At 40.9% G+C, this 24,179-nt stretch overlaps 1 protein-coding gene across 1 annotated transcript in view; it reads left to right on the forward strand.

Annotated features, from left to right (window-relative positions):
* Nucleotides 1-24,179, forward strand: part of MED15 (mediator complex subunit 15) — a 72,594-nt gene that overhangs the window by 21,778 nt on the left and 26,637 nt on the right. Inside the window, exon 4 of the mRNA XM_071588750.1 lies at nucleotides 14,498-14,599. Within this exon, the coding sequence (XP_071444851.1) occupies nucleotides 14,498-14,599 (102 nt within the window). The remainder of the gene's footprint in view (nucleotides 1-14,497; nucleotides 14,600-24,179) is intronic.

The raw sequence follows: 24,179 nt of genomic DNA on the forward strand, positions 1-24,179 counted from the left end.
CAAATAAAAATTAACTCTCTTTTTTTAGGGCCACTCATTAAGGTGTTGAGACTGTTATGTGAGATGCTTGCATTCAGTTTAACTTAAGTTTAAAAGTTTAAGTTTAAATTTCATTAAAAAGTATTTCAAATTACTGATCTTGTAACAACCCATGAATTGACAACATTCTGTGGTAGTAGCCTTATGAGCAGCATTTGAAGTGACTAATATTCATTAGATGCACTCTATTTGCTTACAGTGTGATGTTTTTTATAAATGAAATATAAGAAAATATAAATGTTTCAGATATTATTTCAGAAGTTTTTATCTTCGAGTGTTAAAACTGTTTCAATATATAATGTCTGAAATCTCCATAAGCATTGAAGCAGCATTGATTACGGCTTTGTCATTTTTCTAGTGTAAGTCAATGTCATAAAAATTATTTTGCCTGTCAAGAGCATGTATATCCATTATATAAACCCAATTTCCAGACTGAGAGTTTTTACTTCTACAAAAACACTGTGTGCATTTGTGGGTTTTGTGTATTTTATCATGCCCTGGTGCCAGGTGTTAATAAGGCTAATTTCTTAAAGTGGGGTTCATGAATAGTTATCCATGATTAATGAGCCATTTGTGAATCATCACATCATGGGAGTGATTTTGGGAATCATGGAAATTATCAGTAGAATTAGGTTTCTGTAAATATACTATTAATAGATGATGTTGAAAAAATTCTAGTCATTCATATGCTGGATCATTATTTGTTTCTTTTTAGTGAATACTGAAATGCCCTTTCAATGAAAAGTATTGTATCTTTCGTACACAGCTTAAATGTCTTATATTTTTGGTTGTCAATGGGACCCAGTCTCTTCCTTATCAAGTTGGCAACCAGTCACTAGCAAGAGGAAGTAAATAATGAAAGCATAGTAAAAGATGACAAATTTTGTTTTCTAGAGATGGAAACAGTATTTAGGTAATTGATAATATATTATTCAAAGAATAGACTGTCTTCCATTCTTGAATTTTGAGTAAGTAGGAAACAAATTTTCTGCATCTTTCTGTTAAGCTGTTGATTTAGATATTTAACCTATGTGGTTAAATGTTGGCTGCATTGCTTTTCCCTATGAGCTGCTATACAGGCATGTTACTGACCTGCAGATAAATATGTGGGATTACGTGTATTTACATGGCCTCAAACTTGTACATTCATAATTTATTCAACAGTGGTTTTGTTAGTATGGCAAGAGTGGAGATTTCCTTTAAAGAAGTGGACTTACTTGACCCAAATTCAAACACTGCATCTCTCAGTTGTCTGCCTGGCTTGTCAGTCAGTTTGGGATAATTATTTTTTTTGGACTGGAATATTCTCATATCTGTCGAATTCATGCTACTTTTTTATGAGTTATTAGGTTTGAATGATATCAAGTTGGGTTTACTCAATATTTTAATAAACGTAACCCTTTTAATTGCTGCGCGTTTCCTTGTTAAAATATTTCAACTCGCATTGTACATTTGCTGGAACTTCATTTTCGTAATAGTTTCTTTGTCCCATTTATGATTGATTTTCGTATTTTCCTTGTATTTAGTGCATTTTAAGAAATCACACGATGCTCATAGGTAACTTGTTCTCTCGTCTGTAGTTATCCCCCGTTTTTTCATTTGTAAATAATACGTTTTTTGGAAGGATGTCATAAGTTAGTAGTATCAGACGTTTTCAAGTGCCTTCTCCAAAAATCGGATTGAGTGAATACTATAGTTATCCTGGTCTTTAATCGAGCCCAATATGTTTACTAGAATGGGATTGATTTTTACGTCCATTGCATCGAGCCGTTTTGGGAGACATTCCCTCCTTTTCCCAAGCACTAATGTAATCGCATGCTTACTTATAAAGCCGTTTCAGCGCTTTGATTTGTGTTTGCGCCCGGCAATATTTTCCTTGGTTTCACTGGAGCTTGGGGCGATTAATGCCTCCCCGCTCTCAGTGATTTCTTCCGGAGCGCAGCCTTCACCCTCGGCGACTTGAGCGTTACCTCTGGGATGCAAAAGACTTGGTGTTGATGCAATGTATGTGGATATCCCAAACATTTAGCTCAAATGGGTTGAAAAATGTTCTTACCTTTTTCCTTAATTTTCTTTCTATTCCGGCTCTTCTATCAGAGTATGATCTTTCTTTAACCCTAGTGCCGTTATTGCGTCATTGGGTCGCTTCAGAGTGTCTTCGATGTTTCGTGGTGGCCATCGAAGTGTTCTTAAGCGTTAGCGAAAGGTTATCTGAGGCGGAAATGATGGCGTGAAAAATCTGTTTAAATATTTGTTTTGACGGCACTTGTTCATGATTGATGAGAAAAAATCTCCCCGTGCGTCCAGATGGATTCCTTCCTATCCTATTGACTTCGGAAAAGCGGTAGGTTTTTTCGCCGTTGGTTAGTTTTTTCTCCGTAATAAGATTAATTTCAGGCATAAATACTCCGAGAAATAATTCCAGGAGGTAGAGAATCAAGATAGGGTTCATGTAATAGGCATTAATTACTTCGTTGTTAAATTCACTATGGCAAGCGTTGCTTGGTGAATACAGGACATTGTTTGCAAAATTAATATTAACTTCGCTAGTATCCACAGGAAAATTAAATAAAAGGAGAGAAAAAACTATTTTCACAACCCGGTAGTAATCATAATTAAATTCCGAGCAGCTATATGTGGTGATTTAAAATCAGGGGGCTGGGGATCAGGTTGAGAGTTGGTGTGGTATGGGAGAGGGGGAGTCGAAATCTCAGTGGCTGAGTGAGAAGATAGATAGATAGTGGTCTTTATTTGGGCGAAATTGAGACCAAATGGTCCCTTCTTCCATTTAACCCATAGAAGAGGAGTGGGAGTGTAAAGGGAAGAGGTTTTTATTCGTCATGTTTCCATGCGTTTTGCCCCATGTCTATGATGATCTAGGCTGTTGTTACGCGTGCCCTTTTATTTCATTTCTCCAAGTGGAGGGGAATGCGTTGGAAGTCACTCCCATTCCCGTGTTCAATTGAATACTTCAAAAAGTTTAGACTTCTCCGGAAATTTTAATAAAAAGGCGTTCTTTTGCTCTCACTTCGGAATTTCTTCCAGATTGTCCTTTACCTTGTAGTCATTGCAAGTTAACTTGTGTATTTTCCGTTTTTTCTGAAGCCTTCCCTTACCTTTGCCCTAGAAAAGAAGGTTGCCCAGGCTGATATTATTATATAATCCAAAATTAGTCTCTTTGGGAAAGATGTAAGTAATATTTTCTGAAGATTTATCAAGGAAAGTAATTTTAACCCGCCGAGGTTTCCAGTCGAGGGTGGTATAGCCTTATAAATTGATCTACATACAGTGTATATGTTTGCGGTTGCATTGCCTAAGAAGTTTGTCATTTATGACTATTAGCCGTTGGTGGGGCAGTGTTTTTGACGGTATCAACTTCTTTACTATGGTATCAATCAGATTGGGGATGTCTAGAGGCTCACGATCATCGCGTGGGAAGCGGTTAGTTTTTGGGGGAGTCCCCGGAAGTCATGGGAATGCCCTGCTGCGTGTATGACGGATTCCTGTGAATGGAAAATTGTGAACACTTAGTGATGGTGGAAATGAAGGCAATAAGAAAATTAAGGGATCCATTTCGACTGTTTTCGCATTTAAATGCAATTTCTTGTCGAGAGATTTTAACCGAGCCAAATGTATTCAATTGTTTCTCGCCCACATAACGATGATAAGGGTACATATTTAGGTCCACAACTGACCATTCGGGTCTCCAGGTCGTCCATGAACAGGTCAACCAAGAGGGAGGCCCCATTTGTTATAACCTGTGGCCTGTCAATCCCTTGGACAAGGTTTAATTCCCCTAGTAGCTGCTATTTAATTACAATTGGTATCTGTTTTTCGCTCATCCAATGAAAATTGCTTTGTAAACTGTTATTTTTGTTATCTTTCGCGGCGGATGGAATACTTTTCTGTTACCTTAGGAATTATTGTAGGCTTCGTATTTTTTCACAGTTTTATTTAGTCTTAAGTTCGCTTTGTTCCATGTAACATCATTTAAGTGTACCGATTTTTTGCCATAACTTTAAAGACGAATTCTTCGTTTTCAAAAGTTATATCCCTGGGATATTTTTATTTAAATCTTGCACGTCTTTGTGTGCCCGTTTTCAAGTGGAACTCCTTAAAGTTCCATGCACAGCCTGCCGGGACCCCATCAACGGCGTGCAACCGAACCCTTTGGTCAATATCAGTGGTATTCAGCCTCCGCCGCCGGCGCATCCCTTTAAACATTTTTGAAGAGCGTTCCATCCCATGGTATATTACATTTAAATCCGACCTGGATCGATATTCTTTAGGGGTCCTGAAAATAGTTGGTATGTGTGGAAGTGCAAAAAAGTCGCGAGTTGTTTTTTTCATTATTAACGGGAGTAGTCTACCGGTAGAGGTTCCTTTAAGCAGGTTGTATACGCGTCAATATTCGAGATCCATGCCGTGGCCACGTATTTGTGCCTGGCCGGGAAAAATAGGCTTCCTTTCCTCGCCGTGGCATCCCCTGCCTGCCGCTTCCTCTTCTTCTTCATATATCCATGCCATCTGCTAATGCGAGGGCGGGGTGGTGGTGCGGCGGCCCCTTTTATCTCCTCGCCGACTGTGGGCCACATTGAAAACGCGAGTGCGCACGAGCGAGCCAGATTTTCCGCTGCGGAAGTGCCACCACGTTCTGCCTCCGCGTGCAGATTTCGTCTCCGTTAATAGACTTGCGCCACTGATAAGTCGGCGCCCTTCCCTTCCCTGCCGGACTCGTCTCTTTCCGGGGCGACCCCGCGGCACGGGGATTTCGCATCGACTCGCCACAGGCTGTTCGGAAGCACGTGCAAGTCCACGCACAACGAACGCCCTTCCTTAAAATTCAACGAGTATCCTCGTTTCCGAGAATGGAATGCGTGTTTGCAGCGCATGGCGTTTTTCAATCGAATTCAATGAGTGAGGGGAGAAGGCGTTTCCGCGTGAGGTGCTGCAAAGCCCCTCCAAATTCTCTCTTGGATGACAAGTCGGCTTTCTAACAAAGAGTTGTCATATTTCAGCCGAGGGTTATTACATTCGTTTGGGTGTAGGCATAACACAATGTCTGCCAATGTGAGGAGTAGCCTCCCCCGCGGAGAGGCATTTTAAATACATTGGGGGCAATCAAAAAAGGTGGACTTCGTCACCTCATCACTGATATGGTAAAAAAATTAACCGTTGCCGATAAAATTTGTGTTAATTGAAGAAAGATGAGAAAGAAGTTTTACTTATGATCCTTTTTCGAAAACCCGATTTACGTTATGGTCTTTCAGAATTTGGTGGGACCGTCGAATTCTCTAAGGCATTGAATAAATGTTGGGAAACATTGGTCTGGGGTAAATGCGTACGAAGTGATCGGGTATTTTTGATCAACTATGGCTTCTAATGCAAGAACATCCGCAGTCCTGGATGTGAAGGGCTGTGATATGCAATAGAAGCCTTTTGCGTAGTAGCGAAATATTTTGCAGTGGAATAAATCCATCTGTATGCTGCCAAATCGTTGTAGGCTGCAAAAGTTAGCAGGTGGCGTGAAGTTAAAAACCACAGATTTTCTGAAGATTATTGAGCAGAGAAAAAGTCAGCGTCGCCGTTGTAATTATCTCAGGTAATGCACCATTTAGTTTCACTCCAATATATCTCCATTCCGACCTAATCCACAGTATTATCGAAGGGTCTTTTTTACACCCATCGTCAATGATTGCTGACGTATTCCTTAAAATGATGACTGCGTGCTTTAAATAATCGAGTTTTGGTTTTCACGGCGAAAAGATTGTTTAAATGAATTAAGGAGATGGTCGCATGAAGAGATGGTTCATTTTTGACGGCGAGTTTCGGACATCTTTTGCACTTAAAGAACACGGCTCCGATGCGACCTGGGCAGTACTCGAACCCCAGACCTCGTGGTTGGCTCGCCAGCGAGTTTTCCCTGGAAAATCGAAAAATGCTGCTCGTAAATCCGTAGGTTAATTGTGTATGTACTTATACTGGCTAATAGCAGTGACGAAACCCATGGGTGTATGAATGCGGCATCTTCGTGGACTAAACTAGATTTGGGCAAGTCCTCCGACAAAATGGCTACTTCGAACCAAGTCGGTGGCAGCCAAAGAAAACACACCCTCGATAGGAATGAAACGTAAGTTAATATATGTGGTATTACTAATTCCAAGAGGTAGATTCTTCGAAGTCTTAAAATAATGTATCATTTAAGCTACCAGTCGGTAATTCATAAAATAAGTATTAATCTTTACGGAATAGGTTAAGGAGTAATTAAGAATAAAAAAGGGTAAATAGTCGGCGTTTACGCTGAAAATCGAGTGTTTTTATTCACTGGGTTTCCCCTGAAATGTACATAACCCGTTCAAGAAGAGCGCATTTGTCTACCTGATTGGTAAGGTTGATATTGCGTTGGCCTACCAATCGATAGCCTGCTGGTTCGAATCCTATGAGGGCATGGGTAATACGAGATCATCGTGGCGTTTCACGGGAGCGCGTCAGGAAAACAATGTTGATGGTCTTTCGGGAGGGAGGCATTTATTTTTTTCCTCGATTTAAATGTGTTACTATTGATCATGGTCGCCACTCAGTTCGTTGGAATAATGTACGTACATTTTGACATTTTTAAAATGGAAGTATTTCACGGAAGCCTCAAAATTTTCACTAGGGCGAAGTTTACCCCCTTTTTTCCCCTGCGACGCTGAGCATTACGGATTATTCGACGCGCCACTCCCGATTACGTATCTGGATTAGAAATGGATACAGCCCTGCTGAAAAAAAGCAAAACCGACATGAAGGACGAAAAGAATTAGTTTCTTGCAAGATTATCATTGTCCGACAACATTTGTCGCATTTGCATTCTGTGTGCTCTATGCCAACGCGGACGTTGGAGTGTGCTTGGTTTTGAACTTTAGGTGCGATTTAAACCACCCCGTAAGACGTTGTGGAGGTCGCCTGGGAATCGGGACGTGAATATACTGCGGTCCTGGTACATGGAAGATCCGAATAGCAATTCGGTGGAGCATTGAGCTCGATCGCCCAGGATCGCGGCGGTTACCCTGGTCAGTCGGTTGGCTATTCGGTTGCTACGGGCTCGTGGGTGATACTCTGTTACGCAAGTTCTGCGTCCAAGTTGCCGCAAATGCTTTGTGCTGAGCAAAGTGAAAATACAGCGAGCTGGTAATGACCAGAATACACAACTAAGGCCATATTGGGCGACGGAGGTGTCTTGTCTGCTAGTACGAATTCTCTGTGCTCACCAACGTGCGAACCGAAAGCCAAATCGGGTACCGCCCCTTGGGCCAGCGTCGTGGTTCCCGTCCGCTGCTTCCACTGGCACAGAATCCTGAGGCTATTTCCTTTCTGTGAAGTAAATATTTATGTATCGATCTGAGGAGTCGAGGCTCTCCTCGTCCAACCCTTCGTGGACAGATCAGTCCCATTTTTTATGACGTGCCGCCTCCGAATAGAGCCAGGAAGATTACATTAATCGTGAAACGATGCGGGGGAATTCGAACCCTCAGCCTTTTGATTAGAGGGCCGGCTCCCTGCCGACGAGACTATTCCAGTAGACTGATAAATGCAAGGTGCATGCGTTACATTCAAGAGAAAGTCGTGTGTTGGGGCCCTTGCATTTCAGCGAAAGGAAAAGTTTAACTCCGTAACTTGTTTCATTGGCCGTATTGGCTAGGTAGTGTGTATTCCCGATACTTTGGCATCATTACACTCGCCACCGGAGTGGAGAATTGATTTTAAACTAATACTCCGACTCCGCCTGAGAAAAAGTAGAATGTAGAATAAAAGTTTCAGCGGAGGTAGTCAGTGATTTTTCCATCCTTAATTAACACGTAAGCGGAATCTTTAGAGCCGTTAACTCTGTACAAAATATTTTACACATTTTGGCCTATGCAGCTCCTGATACTAGTATATTTTCCGCACAAATGCCCAGTTTTTACGTACATTTTCCACCCTTTCACTCAGTGTTCTGATCTATGTCATGCTTTAATATTTGGTGGATCCAAATGCGATTAATGAAGTAATAATGATTCAAATGAAACTGCGATTTTCGTTATCGCCAGGGAGTTACAAGAGTTTCAAATCATCCGCTTGAAGCCGGAATACGTATTATGACGAGTGTCTGCATTTTTTGTGCCGATGTGTCATCTCCTGCGATTACCAAACCTCGGATAGAGTACACGTCGATCAATCGGAAGAGGGGCGTCGCACGTTGTCCGCAGTGAATATAAATCCTTATTTATTGTAAATAATAGCCCTAATTTAAATTGTCAAAGAAAAATTTCAGCTGTGATGGCTCGGAATGGCAAAGTTATAGAAGTAGTTGGGCTTTAAGAATTAGAATTTTTTTTAAATTAATGCGCATAACTTAACGCAAGTACTGCGGAATAGTTCGTAAACTTATGGTAGTATGAATTTTTCAATTCGGTGTCTCGGGATTATCGGAAGAAAGCTATGGTCTGGTTATGGCTTTACAGATTGTGAGTATACCGGTTAGCGCTTTTTTAGTTTTGGGTTACAATATTGCCGATCTATTGGCCCTTCTTGTTGGTTGGCGTGTATGCCACATTCGCACACAGCTAATTTTTGCGTTATTCATCACGTCCATTTCACATTGATACTCTCGCCTCCAATCTTCTCGAGAAATGAACTTTTTTTAGTTTTTTTCTTTGACCTTTTCTTTTAACTCGGGGGTAACAAAAACTTTACTTTTAAATTTTCTAAGTACTCTTGACAATAAACTATGAAAGTGATATTATTTGGGCAATATCTTTCGCAATATCTGTGAAACGTGAAAATCTTTGGGACCCGTGATTTACTTCGAATGCATTTACTCGTATAACATGGCTCGACTCTATAACCCTAATGTGACAGTTTCAGTGGTACTCTTGGCTTGAATCACGTCACAAGAGTCCGTAAATGGCTGTTTCGAATGAACGAGATTTCAAATCCACACGCACCGTACTGGGGGTTCCATGCAGTGCCAGTTTGCAGTGCTCGATGTGATTTCACTGATTCGATAACATTTTTAGAAAGCAGCCCTCGTGATCGTACTTTAATTGCTAAGGCGAAAAGCCCCTGTCCAGATGGCATCGTTGTGTTGAAGTTTACGCCCCAGTTCTTTTGGTGAAATTCAGCGTATTAAATGTCCGTGTCTTGGTTTCGACGCGGTAATTCTTTAAAGACTTATCATCGAGAGAAGGTAGTGCAAAACCTCAAATCTATCGCATAAGAATTTTAATGATAAAAGACATTTTTGACGGCATGGCTCCGTTGGCATTCGAATCAGTGAAAGCCGGAGGGGTTGAAATGATATAACTGAACCGCCGCTGTAGTACTTGGAGCGTCGACGTCCACTCGTCGCATTCGTACTTTGTCTGCTCACAGTTAATGCAATTCCACAAACGACTGGCTTAGTTTTTAAGTCTTTCTTGCCGGTTCCACGAAATGGAAAATCGTGGAGGGCTATACTATTTGCTATGCTTGCTGTGCAGCTAATTGCTTGAGAAATAATGCCAGCGGTGGAATTCGACGTGGCCATGAAAGTTGAAATGCGTTTATTAGAGGAGGTGGCCAAGAGCTACGTTTTAATTAACGGCCGCTGCATTCGCCGCACAATGCGATGGCGGTGCGAACTCCCGCGGAAGTGGCCTTAACCCCCCCCCACTCCATCCCACTCGCCCGCGAGAGCTTTTTTGTTTTCCGGCTTCGAACTCCGGCTTTTGGTATTTTGCGAGAGGAGAGGGGTGACATGTGCACCGTGCGCAATTGTCACGGCAACCTCCCGAAGACGCAAGCGCCTTTCGGAACGCGCCCACTGGTCCACCGCCCGCGCTCTCTTTCCCTCTCGCCTTCTCTCTCGGTCACCGATCGGCAAACCCTTCCCCTAACCCCTTTAAAACATCCCCTTTTCCTCTCCCTCCCTCCCTTGCACTCTCCCTTAAAGCTCTCCTTTCCCCTTCGTACATATATACTCGCAGGCACACACACACACACACACGCATCCTCCCCGTTTCCCTCCCCTTCTGCCCCCTTCTGCGGGATGGCGAGGGAGAATCCTGGATGGAGCGGAGAGGGGCGAGGGAAGGGGGAAGAATAAGGCGTAGGGGAAGACGAAGGGGGGGGGGGAGATTAAGCGAAGGGGTAGACCTTAGGGCGTCGGACGTGACGCCCTTCCCCCCTCTCCATAATACATATACCCTTAACCCCCCCTCACCCACCTCCCCCTCGCTAACCCCTAGTCTCTCTCTCACTCAATTCTTTCTATCTGCCCCTCTCTCCCTCCCGCTCCCCTTTAAAAGGGTGGACGCCATGGCAAAGGTGCGTGATATCGAGGGGTGGGGAACCACTAGAGGGGCCGGAGGGGTGAGACCGCGGAGCGGGGGAAGAGGGGGCTTTATGCCCTATGGGGGAGGGAGTGGGCGCAGTGCGCTGGCGCACGAGAGAGGGTAGGACATAAGGGGGGCGGAGGGGGGGCGGGGGCTGGGGTAAATAGTTCGCGCGAGGGGTGCGGAGAGGGCTGTGGGGGAGGATATATGTATTAAAGGGGAAGGGATATGAAGGGGGGATGTGTCTCCCCCGGCCCCTCCAAGGGAATTGCGGCCAGCAGGGAGGGAGGGGAGGAGAGCCCATTGATTGTGGGTGTTGCGCGGGGGCGAGGGGGTAAGGGGAAGGGGCTGGAGGGGTCGCCTCCCCCTCTCCCACGAAGCTCTCGCACTCGTGTGTGTGTGTGTGTGAGTGAGTGTGCGCGCGGGGGAGGCAGGGGGGAGGTTAGTGCCGGCGCGGGGGAGTGGGGGTGCGGCCGTCGTAGCCACAAGGAACGGAGAGAAGAGCAAGAGAGGAGGGAGAGAGAGATATATACACACACACACACAGAGACGGGCCATATCGCGCGCGCTCTCTCTGTCTCTCTATCCCTCCCCTCCCCCTTACCCTTTCCCCTTTCCCTCCCCCTCTTCACCCCGCCTCTCTCTCTATCACCTTCTCTCTCTCGTTTCTTCTCTCGTTCTCCTCCTCCTCATATTCCGCCTTCCTCCGCTCACGCTCGTACACAACACTCCTCCGGGCCCGTGGCCATCGTGGACGAGGGAGAAGAAGAAAGCGAAGGCGGTCGCTCTCGGAAGTGACGGAACGGAAAGAAGACCAGCAGACGTCTTTTTTTTCTCGTTTAGTTCTTTTTTAAGTGCGATATCATTGTATTTATTAAAGAAAAGGAAAGGAGGGAAAAAAGTTTTTCTTAATTTTTTCCGTCCTCTTTTTCTCTCCGTTTAATATCGGGTCGTCGGTTCGCTTCCCCGCTGATTTTTCTCCTCTTTTTTTCGCGGTTCGGCGTTTGAATCTCCGACGGATGGTTCTTCGCCAACCTCGAATCCTTCGACTCGCCCTTCTTATCCATCCTCCTCCTCTCTCCCTTCTCTCTCTTCTCCTTGAGTGTTCGTTCCCTCGACGGGAACAGCGGCGTGCCCGGAGACACTCTCATCCTACTCTCTCTCCCTGTCCCTCTCTCCCTCCGCCCCACGCCCCTTCTCGGAAGGAGAAGCCTCTTCTTCTTCTTCTGTGTGTGCGGGGTGTGGGAAGACGCCCGCCCGCGAGCCGGTCACCGTCGTCACCGTCTTCTCGCCGTCGTCATCATGTTTTACGTGGGATCCTGTGAGTGGAAGTGTGTGTGTGGAGCATTCCCCTTCGCCCCCTGTTGTTGTTGTTGTTTTGTTGCTGTTACTACGACTCTCATCGCAAACGCAACTGTTGCCGCGCCGTGCTCATCGTCATCTCTCATCCTGACTTCACCATACTGTTCCAACTTTTCTCGAAAGCGAGACCTTAGCCCTTAATCCGCGTTTATTCTTCTTTCCGTTCTCCTCTCGTCGTCTTCCTCCTTCACGGTCCTTTCCCTTTCAATACCTCCCTCGCCTGTCCACACTCTCTCTCCCTTTCCCTCATCTCTTCCCCCTGCTTTCCCTTTTCTCTTTCGTCCGTGTGCGAAAATCCCGCGGGGATTGTCGGCGGCGGCGGCGTTCGATGCCGCGTTGTTTTTAAAGCTCGCGAGCGCGCGAAAGAGATCGAGGGCAATACGTTCCCAGTCGTATTGTTTCGTTCGTTTCGTGCCGTTTTGACCCCCCCCCCTTCTCGAGGGGCGTTACGAGGGATTACTCTACCCACTGTTACTGAACTTTCAACTCCGTGGGGGGTCGTCAGTTCGACTCTTCGATGTTGGCGAATCGAATTTCGGATTGTTATATTTTTTCGTGCTCTCCTCTCCCTATTGACCCGACGCGGAGACAGTGCGAAGGATGTGGTGCGAAAAGGGGTTTGCCCGGTGTCAAGTCTCTTCCCCCTCCTTCACCAATCGCGTTTATTCCATTTTAAAGGGCAAGGGTTCTGGGCTGCCCACTTCTCTAGACCCTGGATCGCATGTGGGGTGGTTGTGCGATTGAGTTGTGTAATCCATCCGAGCGAAAATTATGACCTTTGAAGGTGAACATTTTCCTCCGAAGGTGGAAGACGTCACGAGGGTGGTATTTATTTAACCGTTGGGTGTGCACGTTTGTGGGTGTTTCGGTGTAATGCAGGTCTTCTGTGTGCAGGGAGCGAACCTTTAAGTTCAAGAGCGTAGGGTCCTCTTGTGGTCCCTCTCTCACCCCCTCCATTTCCCTCCCTCTTACCCTTCAGCTCTCCCGAAACCCTTTTCCTCCGCCTCCTCCCCCATCTCACTTCATTCCGTCCGTCCTTCCCTGCACTCCATTCAAATGGATGTGTGCTTTCGTCCATACGATTATTTATTCCGCCAATAGAGGGAGCTCTTCGATTGGTGTCGGAGCTCCCGGCGCCTTTCGTTCATTGCCTTTCCATTTGAAATTCTCAAGTTCCGTGTTTGTGAAAAATGAGCGGAATTTTCAAACGAATGTGTACTCAACCCCCCCCCCCCCCTTCTCTCTCTCGCTCTCTCTGGGATTTGGTTCGGAGAACATGAAGGAAGTTTAGACCTCGTATTGTACTATGCGCTGTCTTAGCTATTCAAAAATTACCGGGGAAATGTTTCGTCTTGTTCTTAAGGGACTTTATGGAAAATTCATTCTTAGTGGTTTTCCGCATTTACATAAGATTCTTTTCTTCAATGGACTTCCAACTTTTGAGCAAATTTTTCCGAGGAAGAAATATGAAATTATTTCGTGACACAGTAGGTAATTATTACAAATATTTATGCATTTTCAGCGTAGAATAATTACATTCGACGGGATTGTCCTTTCGGGTGAAAAAAGATTTTAAATGTAGGGGAGAAAGATGTTTTCTTTGCGACAATTATTAATTTTTCCCGAGCGCTTTCATTTGTTTGATGACGCGAAGAAATAATTTTGGAAAATATCGTTTTCTCACTTTGAAACCTGTGAAACTTTGCCTCGATTCGTGTGTGGTGACCATTAAGAGAGTGGTCCTATTGATTCCTCCGTTTTCGCGGAATCCGCCGATAGGATTCTCAGAAAGATCGTTCGTATTCCCGCGCGAATCACCCCTCCCTCCAGGGTGCGTATTTGTTAGTGGAGCGGGTTATTACCAGAGCCGGCCCATTCTTCGACACCCGACTTTTATTCCGTCATCGTAACTGAATGAGCGGTATCCAGACTTCACTCTTAGCGTCACTTCTCCCTCCATTGTTGAGAGGTCAGAATTAATAGCGATATAATGTTTACTTGCCTGGCATACGTGCTGTTCGTTATTTCATTCTGAGATGCCGCTCTCCGCGTTCGCAGCGATAGTTATTTTTCTCCATAGCGCTTATGTAAAAAATTTGAAACCTCCGCTCATTATTGTTGGGATTTTCTTGTGTCAGTGCAAATCGAAATGTATTTGGCTTTCTTTTCGTAATGAAGGTGCTTGGCAAATTATACTAAATGTACCTTGCGAACCCCATAAGGACTACTCATGGTCTTACACCTCCTCCCCTTTCCTTTCCACCCACGAACTATTTTTTCCAGCCTAAATTCTAATTGAGAATTTGAAGAACAGTAAGAAGCTTTTGAATTTGTTACTTGTGGAGAAAACCCATTATTTTGTTTGAGTTGTTAGTGCAGCTAAATTTCTACTCGCTGCACACTTTAGCAGATGAAACTAGTTGTCTAGTGAAGATAATGGGCGATGACTGTTAGTTTTTAAGGCTTACTGAATGTCAAATATTAGTACCTCTTAATTATTTTTTAAATCATGATGTGAGTTCATTTTCTTAGGGAAGAAGAAAATTAAACAAGGAAAATTTAATGATGTAGTGGACTTATTATTTATCATATTTTATGATTCTGACTGTTTAGATAATGCAAACATTTTCCATAAGTTTTTTAAGCTTGTTGCTCTTAATATTCATAATAATTTGGTCAAGACTTTTCACGTTAAAGTGTATAAATTTTTAATTAATCCTGTTTTGCATTTGCTAAGCAACTTTGTTTTCTTTTATCATCAGATACAAAGAAGACTGCTGGGATGCCGGGAGCAGGAGGACCAGGGCCTGGTGGCCAGGGTATGCCTGACCCCATCAATGCCTTGCAAACCCTTGCCCGACAGGGTAAGCCTTTCACCCACCTTTATAAACCTTTTACCCCATTTAACAGTTGCTCACCTCTAAAAATTCCCAAAACTTTCTTTGCTGCGAACTCGAAATTATTTCTTGGTGTTATCCATGAGGAAACTGAAGAGGGTGGGGTGTATCTCATTGGTCTAAATTCTGTGGCATATTTGACAAGGCTTCCTCTCTATAACTATGCTCTGGGTTTCAGTCATTGAACTTCAAATGATGGAATTATTAGTATCATTTGTGTGTCTGATCATGGGTACTGTTTGAAGTTTTTGTGTGAATTTGAAGTGTTGGATCTGTTTCAGAGGTCATACCATGAAAATTCGAAGTGCCAGTTAGTGCCTAAAGATGTTGATGTAGCTGGCATCATTGGACCCATTGTATGCAAGTGTCACTTCGTCTGCTAATGTGAACTTGGCCCGTAATGATTTGGGCACTGGCCAGAAATAGCCAATATTTCTGCTAATTAAGTAATGGCAAATCACCATAAAGGGGCATAATGTCATCAATTTGGTTTGCATCCATGAGCATTAGATTCTTAATTCAGCCTGGAGCAATTTGTGTACCATACGTAAGTCTCAGATCAGGAGAAATGGTACTCCCACTCTACTCTCACCTCTTGTGTTGCCCTCAATTGGCTGAAGAGTGGCAATCAAAATCATATCCCTGGGAAGTTAGGTGTAATTTAGCCATTGGCAAATTGGAACGAACCGAAATTTGTCTCAATACAGAAATGAATTTCCACGTATTTAGTCTTCTGGAGGGTTGGCTCATTAAAATTTGATGTTGCCAATCTTGGGAAAAGTCAGAGAGTAATAAATTTTTAGGCTGGACTTAGCCTATATAACTGGTAATAGACTCATAGAACTGAATACAGTGCTACACGTTCAGATAATGCAGAACAAAAATACCCAATAAGTTAGGGAAAATTGAATGATAAAACTTGTTCATGGATCAATTTCACTTAGCTACTGTGAAATTTGTCAAAATCAAGAGCAACAATTCAAGAGGAGATTTTATAATAAAGTGGCAAATACTGTTCTCAAAGATGATGATGTTGATATCAATCAAATTTGCCCATATTTGGAAACTTAAGTAGGTGTTTTGGGATTCAGAGGTACTGAGTTTCAGAGGTAGATAGTAAAGATGAACCAGAGTCAGTCACATATGTGCCCTCAAAACAAATTGAAATTCGTGTATGACTAGCAAAAGATCAAATGGACTGATAAAATGAATAATATGCAACATGATTACGCTGATGATGTTTGCCACTCAACCAGCGTTACAATTGCTGCCATAATGACTTGGGGGCAGAATAGGGAGGGCACATTGGCTTTTATTAGAATCTAATCAGTGAAATAATCCCATTCATGATAAATACGCGGGATTAATTATGACAATGTATTTTGTTTTGAGTGAACACCTATGCCAACCTCACCGCCAGTGGTATTAATGGTGCTTCATCATGAGATGGCTTCGGCTAGAAAAAAAAAAATTTACCGTAATGGATCTGTAACCTTAATTTATAAGAACATTACCTATTTATGTCCATTCTACTATTCCTCTTTTCACGTGGAATGTATGAAACGCCCATTTATTCCACCTTGTTTAAACTTTGTGTAACTTTTAAAACATGCCCCATCTTTTCCCACAGGCACCAAAGTTCTCTTCTAGAAGACATCCCCCCCCCGCATTAACATAAATTGTGCTAATACTTTTGAGTTTTAAATTGTTATTGGATGCAATACTTCGTCTCTCGTGTTGATCTTTTTTCTATTTTTATCTCTTTCCCTTTTTTAGAAATCTGTTGAAAAGGTGAGACCAGTTCCTCAAAAGATTATTTATGAAAGAGTCCATATTTCTGTACAAAAATATAAAAGTGTGTCAAATATGGCTTGCTTATTGTATGGTGTTAACCCTAAGGTCATAGCAGACAAGTAAGAACTGACTACAAGTAAATGCAGTGGTCGCATGGTGTTCACAAAAAGTATACTCTGGGCACTGGTGTCTGCCATGGTGAGGAGCGAACATTAAGAGACACTGATTTACAAATTATTTATTATGCATGTAAAATCTGAAAATATGAAAAACCAGAAGTGGTGTGTTACCTCATAGGCCAGACTGAACTAAGTAAAATCATCACCACTCAGCATTGTGTGAAGAAGACAGTCTCAGCGGACGCTGCCATGCATTAGCAGACACCAGTGTTCACCTCAACAGTCACCCTTTTAAGAGGATTGCAGGGTTAAGTCTTTGTATCAAGTAGTGACAAGTTATAGTAATTTTTTTAGATTTTGCCTCAGGCTCAGTTTTTAGCTAATGTTTTTGGTCTTGGTTCTGATAGCACTGATTAATAGCCAGGTAACAAATAATTTACAGTTGCAACAGTAGACAAAAACTTGATTAACTTCAAAGGAATGGCCACTTATTCAAAGTCAGTTTGTGGGAGTGTGTGTAATTTAAAAGAAGTTTCGCATTATTGCAAAGTTCTCCATGCAATCTCTGAGATTCTTTAAGTGTAAAAAACTAAAAGAATTGTGTTACTTAGTAAATTTTTCTTTATATCTTATAAAGATTATCCTATATAAAAATGATTTGATAAGAGTTTCCATCATTTTTGTTGCTGCATATGTGGTCATGTGAAGGCCATTAAATATATGAAACTAGATTCTGATACTTTTTGTGTGCATTTCTGATATTTTTCATATGGATAACAAATTGTTCTTAGATATTGTAGCTTTGAAAAAAATGTGAAATTAATTCCCTCATTGTGAGATTTTTCCACTTGAATTTACTGAATTGAAAAAGTTTGCAAATTGTGGATTTACTAAATGTTATACTTGAATTTATAGATATCCTTATTTCATAAGTTACTGAGTTATGGGTTATTACAGGCAAAACCTTCATCTATTAGATTTTGCCAAACAACTTTAGCATAGCATTTCTTAACATTGCGAGAAGCCGACATTATTGGACGTTCAGATCACCAAAAGCATCACTGTTGGTGCTGAAGTCGTTTCTCAAAATGGCCGATGCATTGAGGATGATGGATACATCACATAGGGTAGCTGATTGCATGCAGTGCCGTGATAATGATTCAGACATAGCAAAACAATAAATTATCCGTTTTGTGTACAGGTCCTGTATTATCCGTGTTATTATTTTCTTTCTAGCACCTCAAAATTTTAATCAAATTACTATCATATAAAAATTAAATGCTTTCAAACTTCGATATACTTTTTCTAAAGTTCAAGTTTAAATGATCTGGGCTTTCTACCAAGTTTTTAACATAACAAAATCAAATATTGTGAATAGTATTTAAAGTTTTTATTTAAACATTTTTGTATCATCTGTACCTTCCCATTATCATTTCACTCGCATTCTTTTGCACTGAGAAATATGTATTCTCCTTTAGGCAAGCATATCTATAGTATATTATGCAGCAAATAATTCATTAAATATCTACACAATATTATTTTAATCAGTATCATATGTGTGTATGAACCTGCATTAGAAATCCTTTTTTAAAATTCATCCTTTGCAAGTCATTTGTTTCTTCCTGGCTATGTGATTGGTTTAGCTTTCTGAGGAAAATATGTTCTGCTATTCACTTCATGGTAGTTCTGTTTCATTGTAAATCTGTAATGCTACTCTTATCAAATGGCCGAAAAATGGAAAAAAAAGTACTTTTCATTGCAAAAAAACTCAGAATAATCACACTGAATAAAAAAGAGGGGTTTCCGGGTATAATTATCTCATACATCATGATCATATTTTCTGTGTAGTTCTGTTAGCTATGTCTTTCTTTTAAACTTGCTTCCTCTTGGATCCATTAGCATGGGTAATTGAGAGTTCACTGTATTTGAATAATTCAAGGACCAATATTTGACACCAGATATCAAAATATGCCAAAGATATAGTTAGTTTTAAATGCAGGAATCAATATGCTTGTTGGGTGTCAAAGGTGGTCTAGTGATGAGTAGACCTTAATGACATTTAAAGTGAGTGGCCTTACTACTATTCTACTTTATTTTGCTAAAATGTGTCAGCAAGTGTAACAAATAAAGTAATTCAAATAGATTTTTTCATCCATTACTCAAGGTGAATATGAGTTTTGGAGGCAAAAGTTAGCATCCCTTAGGTTGCCAAGTAATTAAACCAAGGGAAGAACATCTTACCATAATATCTTTTGCATGAATGAGGAAACAATCAAGAATGGAAAACATCCCAAGCCTTTTAATTTATCAAGTCTAATAAGTAATGAAGTATGTGGATGGTTGCATATTCATTCATCCAATTGCTATTGGCTAAATCTTTATCAGGAGTAGTACTTATCTTAGTCCTTTTGATGTCATTGGTATGCACAAGTTAGAATTAGGATTGGCTGTACTATAAATTGGAGTGAGGCAGGAATGTCCATTTTCAGCCATGCTAACTTCTATGAGGGGGAAATAGGAAGACAGAAATGTGAGAGGAGCTAGGAATCAGACTGAAAGCAGGCTGAGAGGTGATAACATATTGTTTTGGGCAAGATTAAGATGGTACATGGTTTTAAAAAAAAGTATCAGGAAAATGTTCGGAGAAATAGATTTATTTCAGGTATTGCTGCAATACCTCATTCTTCAAAGTGCATCCCTTGAGCATCAAAACTGTTTTGCCAATGGCTTTCCTACGACTCAATGGCTCCCTGGTGGATGAATTCCAGAAGGTCCTTAAGAGTACACGTGCAAGCTTCTTTCATGGCACTTAGGGTCCCATGACAGTTTCCTTGGAGGGTGGATTTCACTTTTGGGAAATAGTCTGCTGGTGCTAAGTCGGGACTCTAAGATGTTGGAGAATCATTGGATTGCCGTTTTTCTTTTTCTTTCTTGCCGCTTTTGGTCATCCGTCAAGGCCTTGAGGACAAGTTTAGCGCAGATCCTTTGCATTGCCAAATTTCCAGTGATAATGGTGTTAACTTTCATCTTATCAATGTCAATACGATCTGCAATCATGTGCACACTTATCAACTGTCTGAATTCAGCACTTCACGCACAATTCAGGAAAAATTGTTGCAAATACTTTTTATACAAACCTTGTATAGTCCCCTCTTCCGACTAACCCCTGTGCATAATGTTTTGTTGAAGACAATTTCAAATATCCATGCCCTAGGTGGAGGAAAAACGATCTAGGTAGGAATCAAACCTGTGCCCTCTAAGTCAGTGAGATTTGGGGATGGCCAACTGTTTGTTTGCCAGTCTCCAATGGGTTTAAAAAGAATTTTGTAGGGTCCATCTCGGCCATCTACCTCCAAGCAATACTGCTCATAATAATATTGACGTGTTGAAGCATGGAGGCACTCGAGAGAGTCGCTTGTAATTGCCCCATTGTTGTTTATGAGTTTCCAAATGGATTTAGATTCACAACATGTTGTAATTATGCTTTACCAATCAAAGAAATAAATAAAACCATCCACTAAGTATTTTAACTGAGACAATTTTATGCAATATTTTGGCAAAAACTAAAATGACAGATGCTGAACCTAACTGTCTGCTAAAATAATCAGAAAATAAAGGTCAATAAACTTTAAAAAGCTATCCCCTAAATTCCTGAACATGCAAATGAAAAAATTAAAAACCTGTTTAACAATAAATTAAGAAGGCTTAAGTAATTTAAACATGAATACAGAAAGCAATGAACACACGTAATGCTTTCCTGAAATGAAAGATATCAGACAAAAACTAAGCTTAACTGCAAAAACATCCTAAATCCGCAAAGCTATTATTTAAGGAACTTATCTATTTTAAAAATTAATGCAGAGAGCAGTAAATATTCAATAAACTATGACCTACTGCTTATCCTAAACTTAAAAATCTAAAAGTTTAAAAAATCTAAAGTCTAAAATAATCTCATCTGCACCAAAATATAAGCTATAAACCCTTAAAAATATTAACTGCAACACTGAAAATAGAATAAAAATGAAGCTATTAACTGCAACACTGAAAATAGAATAAAAATGAAGCTTGCTAACCTAAAGTACAAAACTGAATGATGCCTGTAGAATCCCAATGTTTTCACACAATGGCCGTCAACTTGCCACTCTTCCATCCTCAGTCCTCTGCTTCAGCTAGTTGGCTTCCCACTTGTTGGGAATCTCAAATAACTATGATATAAGCAATATTATCATTTCTTGTCTTTGTAAAAATGTTTTTTTACACTTGAACTCTTAATAGACTTGGACAAACCATGAACAATCAAGGACCACATGTAAATATAACATTGAATATTTATGACATGTTGAGACAGGTACAGTTAGGCCTGCAGTTATCCTATATGAAAGCAAAATAACGATCCTTGATATGATAGTGAAAATCCTGATTAGTCCACTCTCCTCATGAAAATGTAGCCATTGCACTTTGAATTACGGTGACTTTTTTGTGGCCGTTAGAATTTAATTGCACCAATATATGTAATTCAAGACAAGGCATAGTTGTTATTCTGCCAAATTAATTTAGGTGTTCATTGACTGATGGACCTGAACATGAAGTTTTGTAGAGATAAAGATCTATAAAAATTAATTTGCATAATAAATTACTAATAGGCATTACCTAGGGTTTGATTATGTCTTAGGAAAATGATTTTCTTTAACTTATCTAATGAAAATCTCTCTCTTCCAAGCGAAACTTTAATATTAGGAAACAGGAAAAAGGTGCTATAGCCAGATTTGGTGCTTATGGTTAGTGGTCAGTCAATTTGAAATTTGATTTGTGAATTTTAGCCATGGCAACTGCCAAAGTGTGAGTAGGTGCATTGTCCTGATGGGGAAGCTCTTTCCTCATCTTCAAGTGCAGTCATTTTTTGCAATTTCTGCCTTCAGCTTGTTAAGTAATGATTTTTAATACTCTCACGTTATTTGCTTAGTAGTTATAAATGTCAAATCATGACCCCCTGTTTTGAGTTTTGATTCCTGTGCTAATATCAAGAACCAGTGGAACTAGAAACTTAAGAATCAAACAGACCCACCATTAGTTTAAATCAAACAACCCAATTTTTCTGTTCTCATAGCTTCTGAAGAGTTTCATATCCTGTTTGGTACAATACGTGTATCTTACCCCTTACCCCAATACGTGTATCTTACAATAGTGTTCAGTTAGAGGCCTAGTCTAGTTAATCTCTGGAAAATATAAGTAAATGTTCCCTTCATATATCCAAACTGGAATTATTTTAACTACTGCCAACCGGATGCAAGCACATGCAATTAAGGTATGAGAAAGTTAAGATAAAATTAACTAGCCCTTGGGACCTTGGGTTGATATGGTTAACAAACTTATAACAACAAGCAATTACTCTCTAAAGTTACTTTGAATAATAATAAGAAGAAGAGAGATATACTACCTTGATCAAAAAGTTCCCGGAATAACCACCGTGTGGCGCTCCCATCGTTCCGATTTGAGTTCTGTTTTTTTTGTTAAATTGGTACATCTGTTGTTGATATTCCCTTTAAATCTTAGTGTCATAACTTGACATTTGCAAAAGTTACGTAGCCAAGAGTACATCTATCTCTGTGTGTGTTGGCGATTTTTTACAATTTCAGAAATGGATTTAAATTTGCAACAACGAACTTGTATTAAATTTTGCGTAAAAAACGGATTTAGTGGCGCACGGACGTTGGAAATGTTGGAAAAGTGTTTCGGCAACGATTCTCTAAAAAAAACGGTCGTTTACCAGTGGCACGAGCGGTTCAGAAGTGGTCGTGAGTCAATCGAAGATGATGAACGCAGTGGCAGACCATCGACATCGAAAGTCGGTGAAAAAATTGATAAAGTAAAAGAAATGTTGGTCAATAACCGCAAATTAACCATCAGAGAAATAGCGGAGGACTTGAACATTGCCTATGGATCCGCCCAAGACATTGTGGTTAATGATTTGGGTTTCCGTCGTGTAGCAGCAAAGTTGGTGCCGTAAGACCTCAATTTCATGCAAAAAAGAGACCGTGTTGACGTCGCAAAAGACATGATTTGCGAGGCTGAATCCGATCCCACATTCATCAAAAGGATCATTACTGGAGACGAGACGTGGGTTTATGAGTACGACACGCAATCCAGACATCAGGCAAGTGAATGGCGTTCACCAAATGAGCCGAGACCAAAAAAACCACGTCGTTTTCAGTCAAAAAAGAAGGCAATGCTGACGGTTTTCATGGATTACAACGGTGTAGTGCATCATGAATTTTTGCCAGAAGGCCAGACAGTAAACAAAGAGTATTATTTGGGCGTTATGAGACGTTTGCGTGAAGCAATTCGCCGAAAGAGACCAGAAATGTGGGCAGAAAACTCGTGGATTTTGCACCATGATAACGCACCGTCGCACAGTGCTATCATTATTCGTAATTTTTTGACGAAAAATGCAACAAATACCATCCAACAGCCACCGAATTCACCTGATTTGGCTCCCTGTGACTTCTTTCTGTTCAATCGAGTTAAAAAACCATTACGGGGAACGCGTTTTAGCAGCCGAGAGGAAGTAATGGAAAAATCGCAGGAAGCACTGATGGACATACCGAAAACCGAATATAAAAAATGTTTCGAGGATTGGATCAAGCGCTGGCATAAGTGTGTTGCAGTCGATGGGGATTACTTTGAAGGGGACAATATAGATTTAGATGAATAAACTTGCATGTTTAATTTTCTGAATAAATTCCGGGAAATTTTTGATCAAGGTAGTACTTTAATTGTGGCATGCATCAGATATTGATTTCCATGAGGCTGAGGAAGCTCAATATAAGTAGAACTCAAGGTCCCCAAATAATTACTCCTTGTATCAAGGTCTCTTTCTTACTGATGGTGATTCAAATGTGATTTTTTAGCGAATTCCTATGACTTCACGATTATATAGCCATCAGTTAGGGTAATTGGTTTTAAAGACTTGAATTTTTAAATTTGAATTCCACGATGTAAGCAGTATGTATTGATTTTATTTATACAAATATTCTCTAGAGCAAGGTCAGACTTAGGGCATAGATTAATAAAGTGTACCTTGGGTATTACTCTTGATAATAGATTTTCATTATATTTCAAATTCATTAGATCAGGTTTTCACTTAACACATAGTGGTGCCTAAATTATATTGCGAGGGTAATTTGAAAAGTTCTTGGAATGGAATAGAAATAAACAACTTACCTCATTTGAACTTCTTTATTTTTCAATGTAGCCTCTCTGTACACTAATACACTTAGTCCAGCGATGTTTCAATTTCTTGATCCCATCTGAAAAATTAGATTCCCTCAGGCCTGCAAAATACCAGTCTACTTCGGCTCTTATTTTTTTGTTTGAAGAGAATCTCCTTTCAATGAAGAAAATTTTGAGCTTTGGGAAGAAATGGAAATATGATGAAGCCAAATTAGGCAAATAAGGCAGGTGTGACCACAATTCATATCTTAGCTCATGTATTTTTGCCATGCAATGACACTTTGGTGTGGTCATGCATTGTCTTGATGAAAGATGACTCTCGCTTGCCAAACCTGGTCGTTTTATGTATATCTTATGCTGTCCAGGAGGTTAGCGTAATATTGTCTAGTAATTGTTTGACCAGT

Source organism: Hetaerina americana, unplaced genomic scaffold, assembly GCF_022747635.1.
Source record: "Hetaerina americana unplaced genomic scaffold, ioHetAmer1.1.p SCAF_3, whole genome shotgun sequence".
NCBI classification, from domain to species: Eukaryota; Metazoa; Arthropoda; class Insecta; order Odonata; family Calopterygidae; genus Hetaerina; species Hetaerina americana.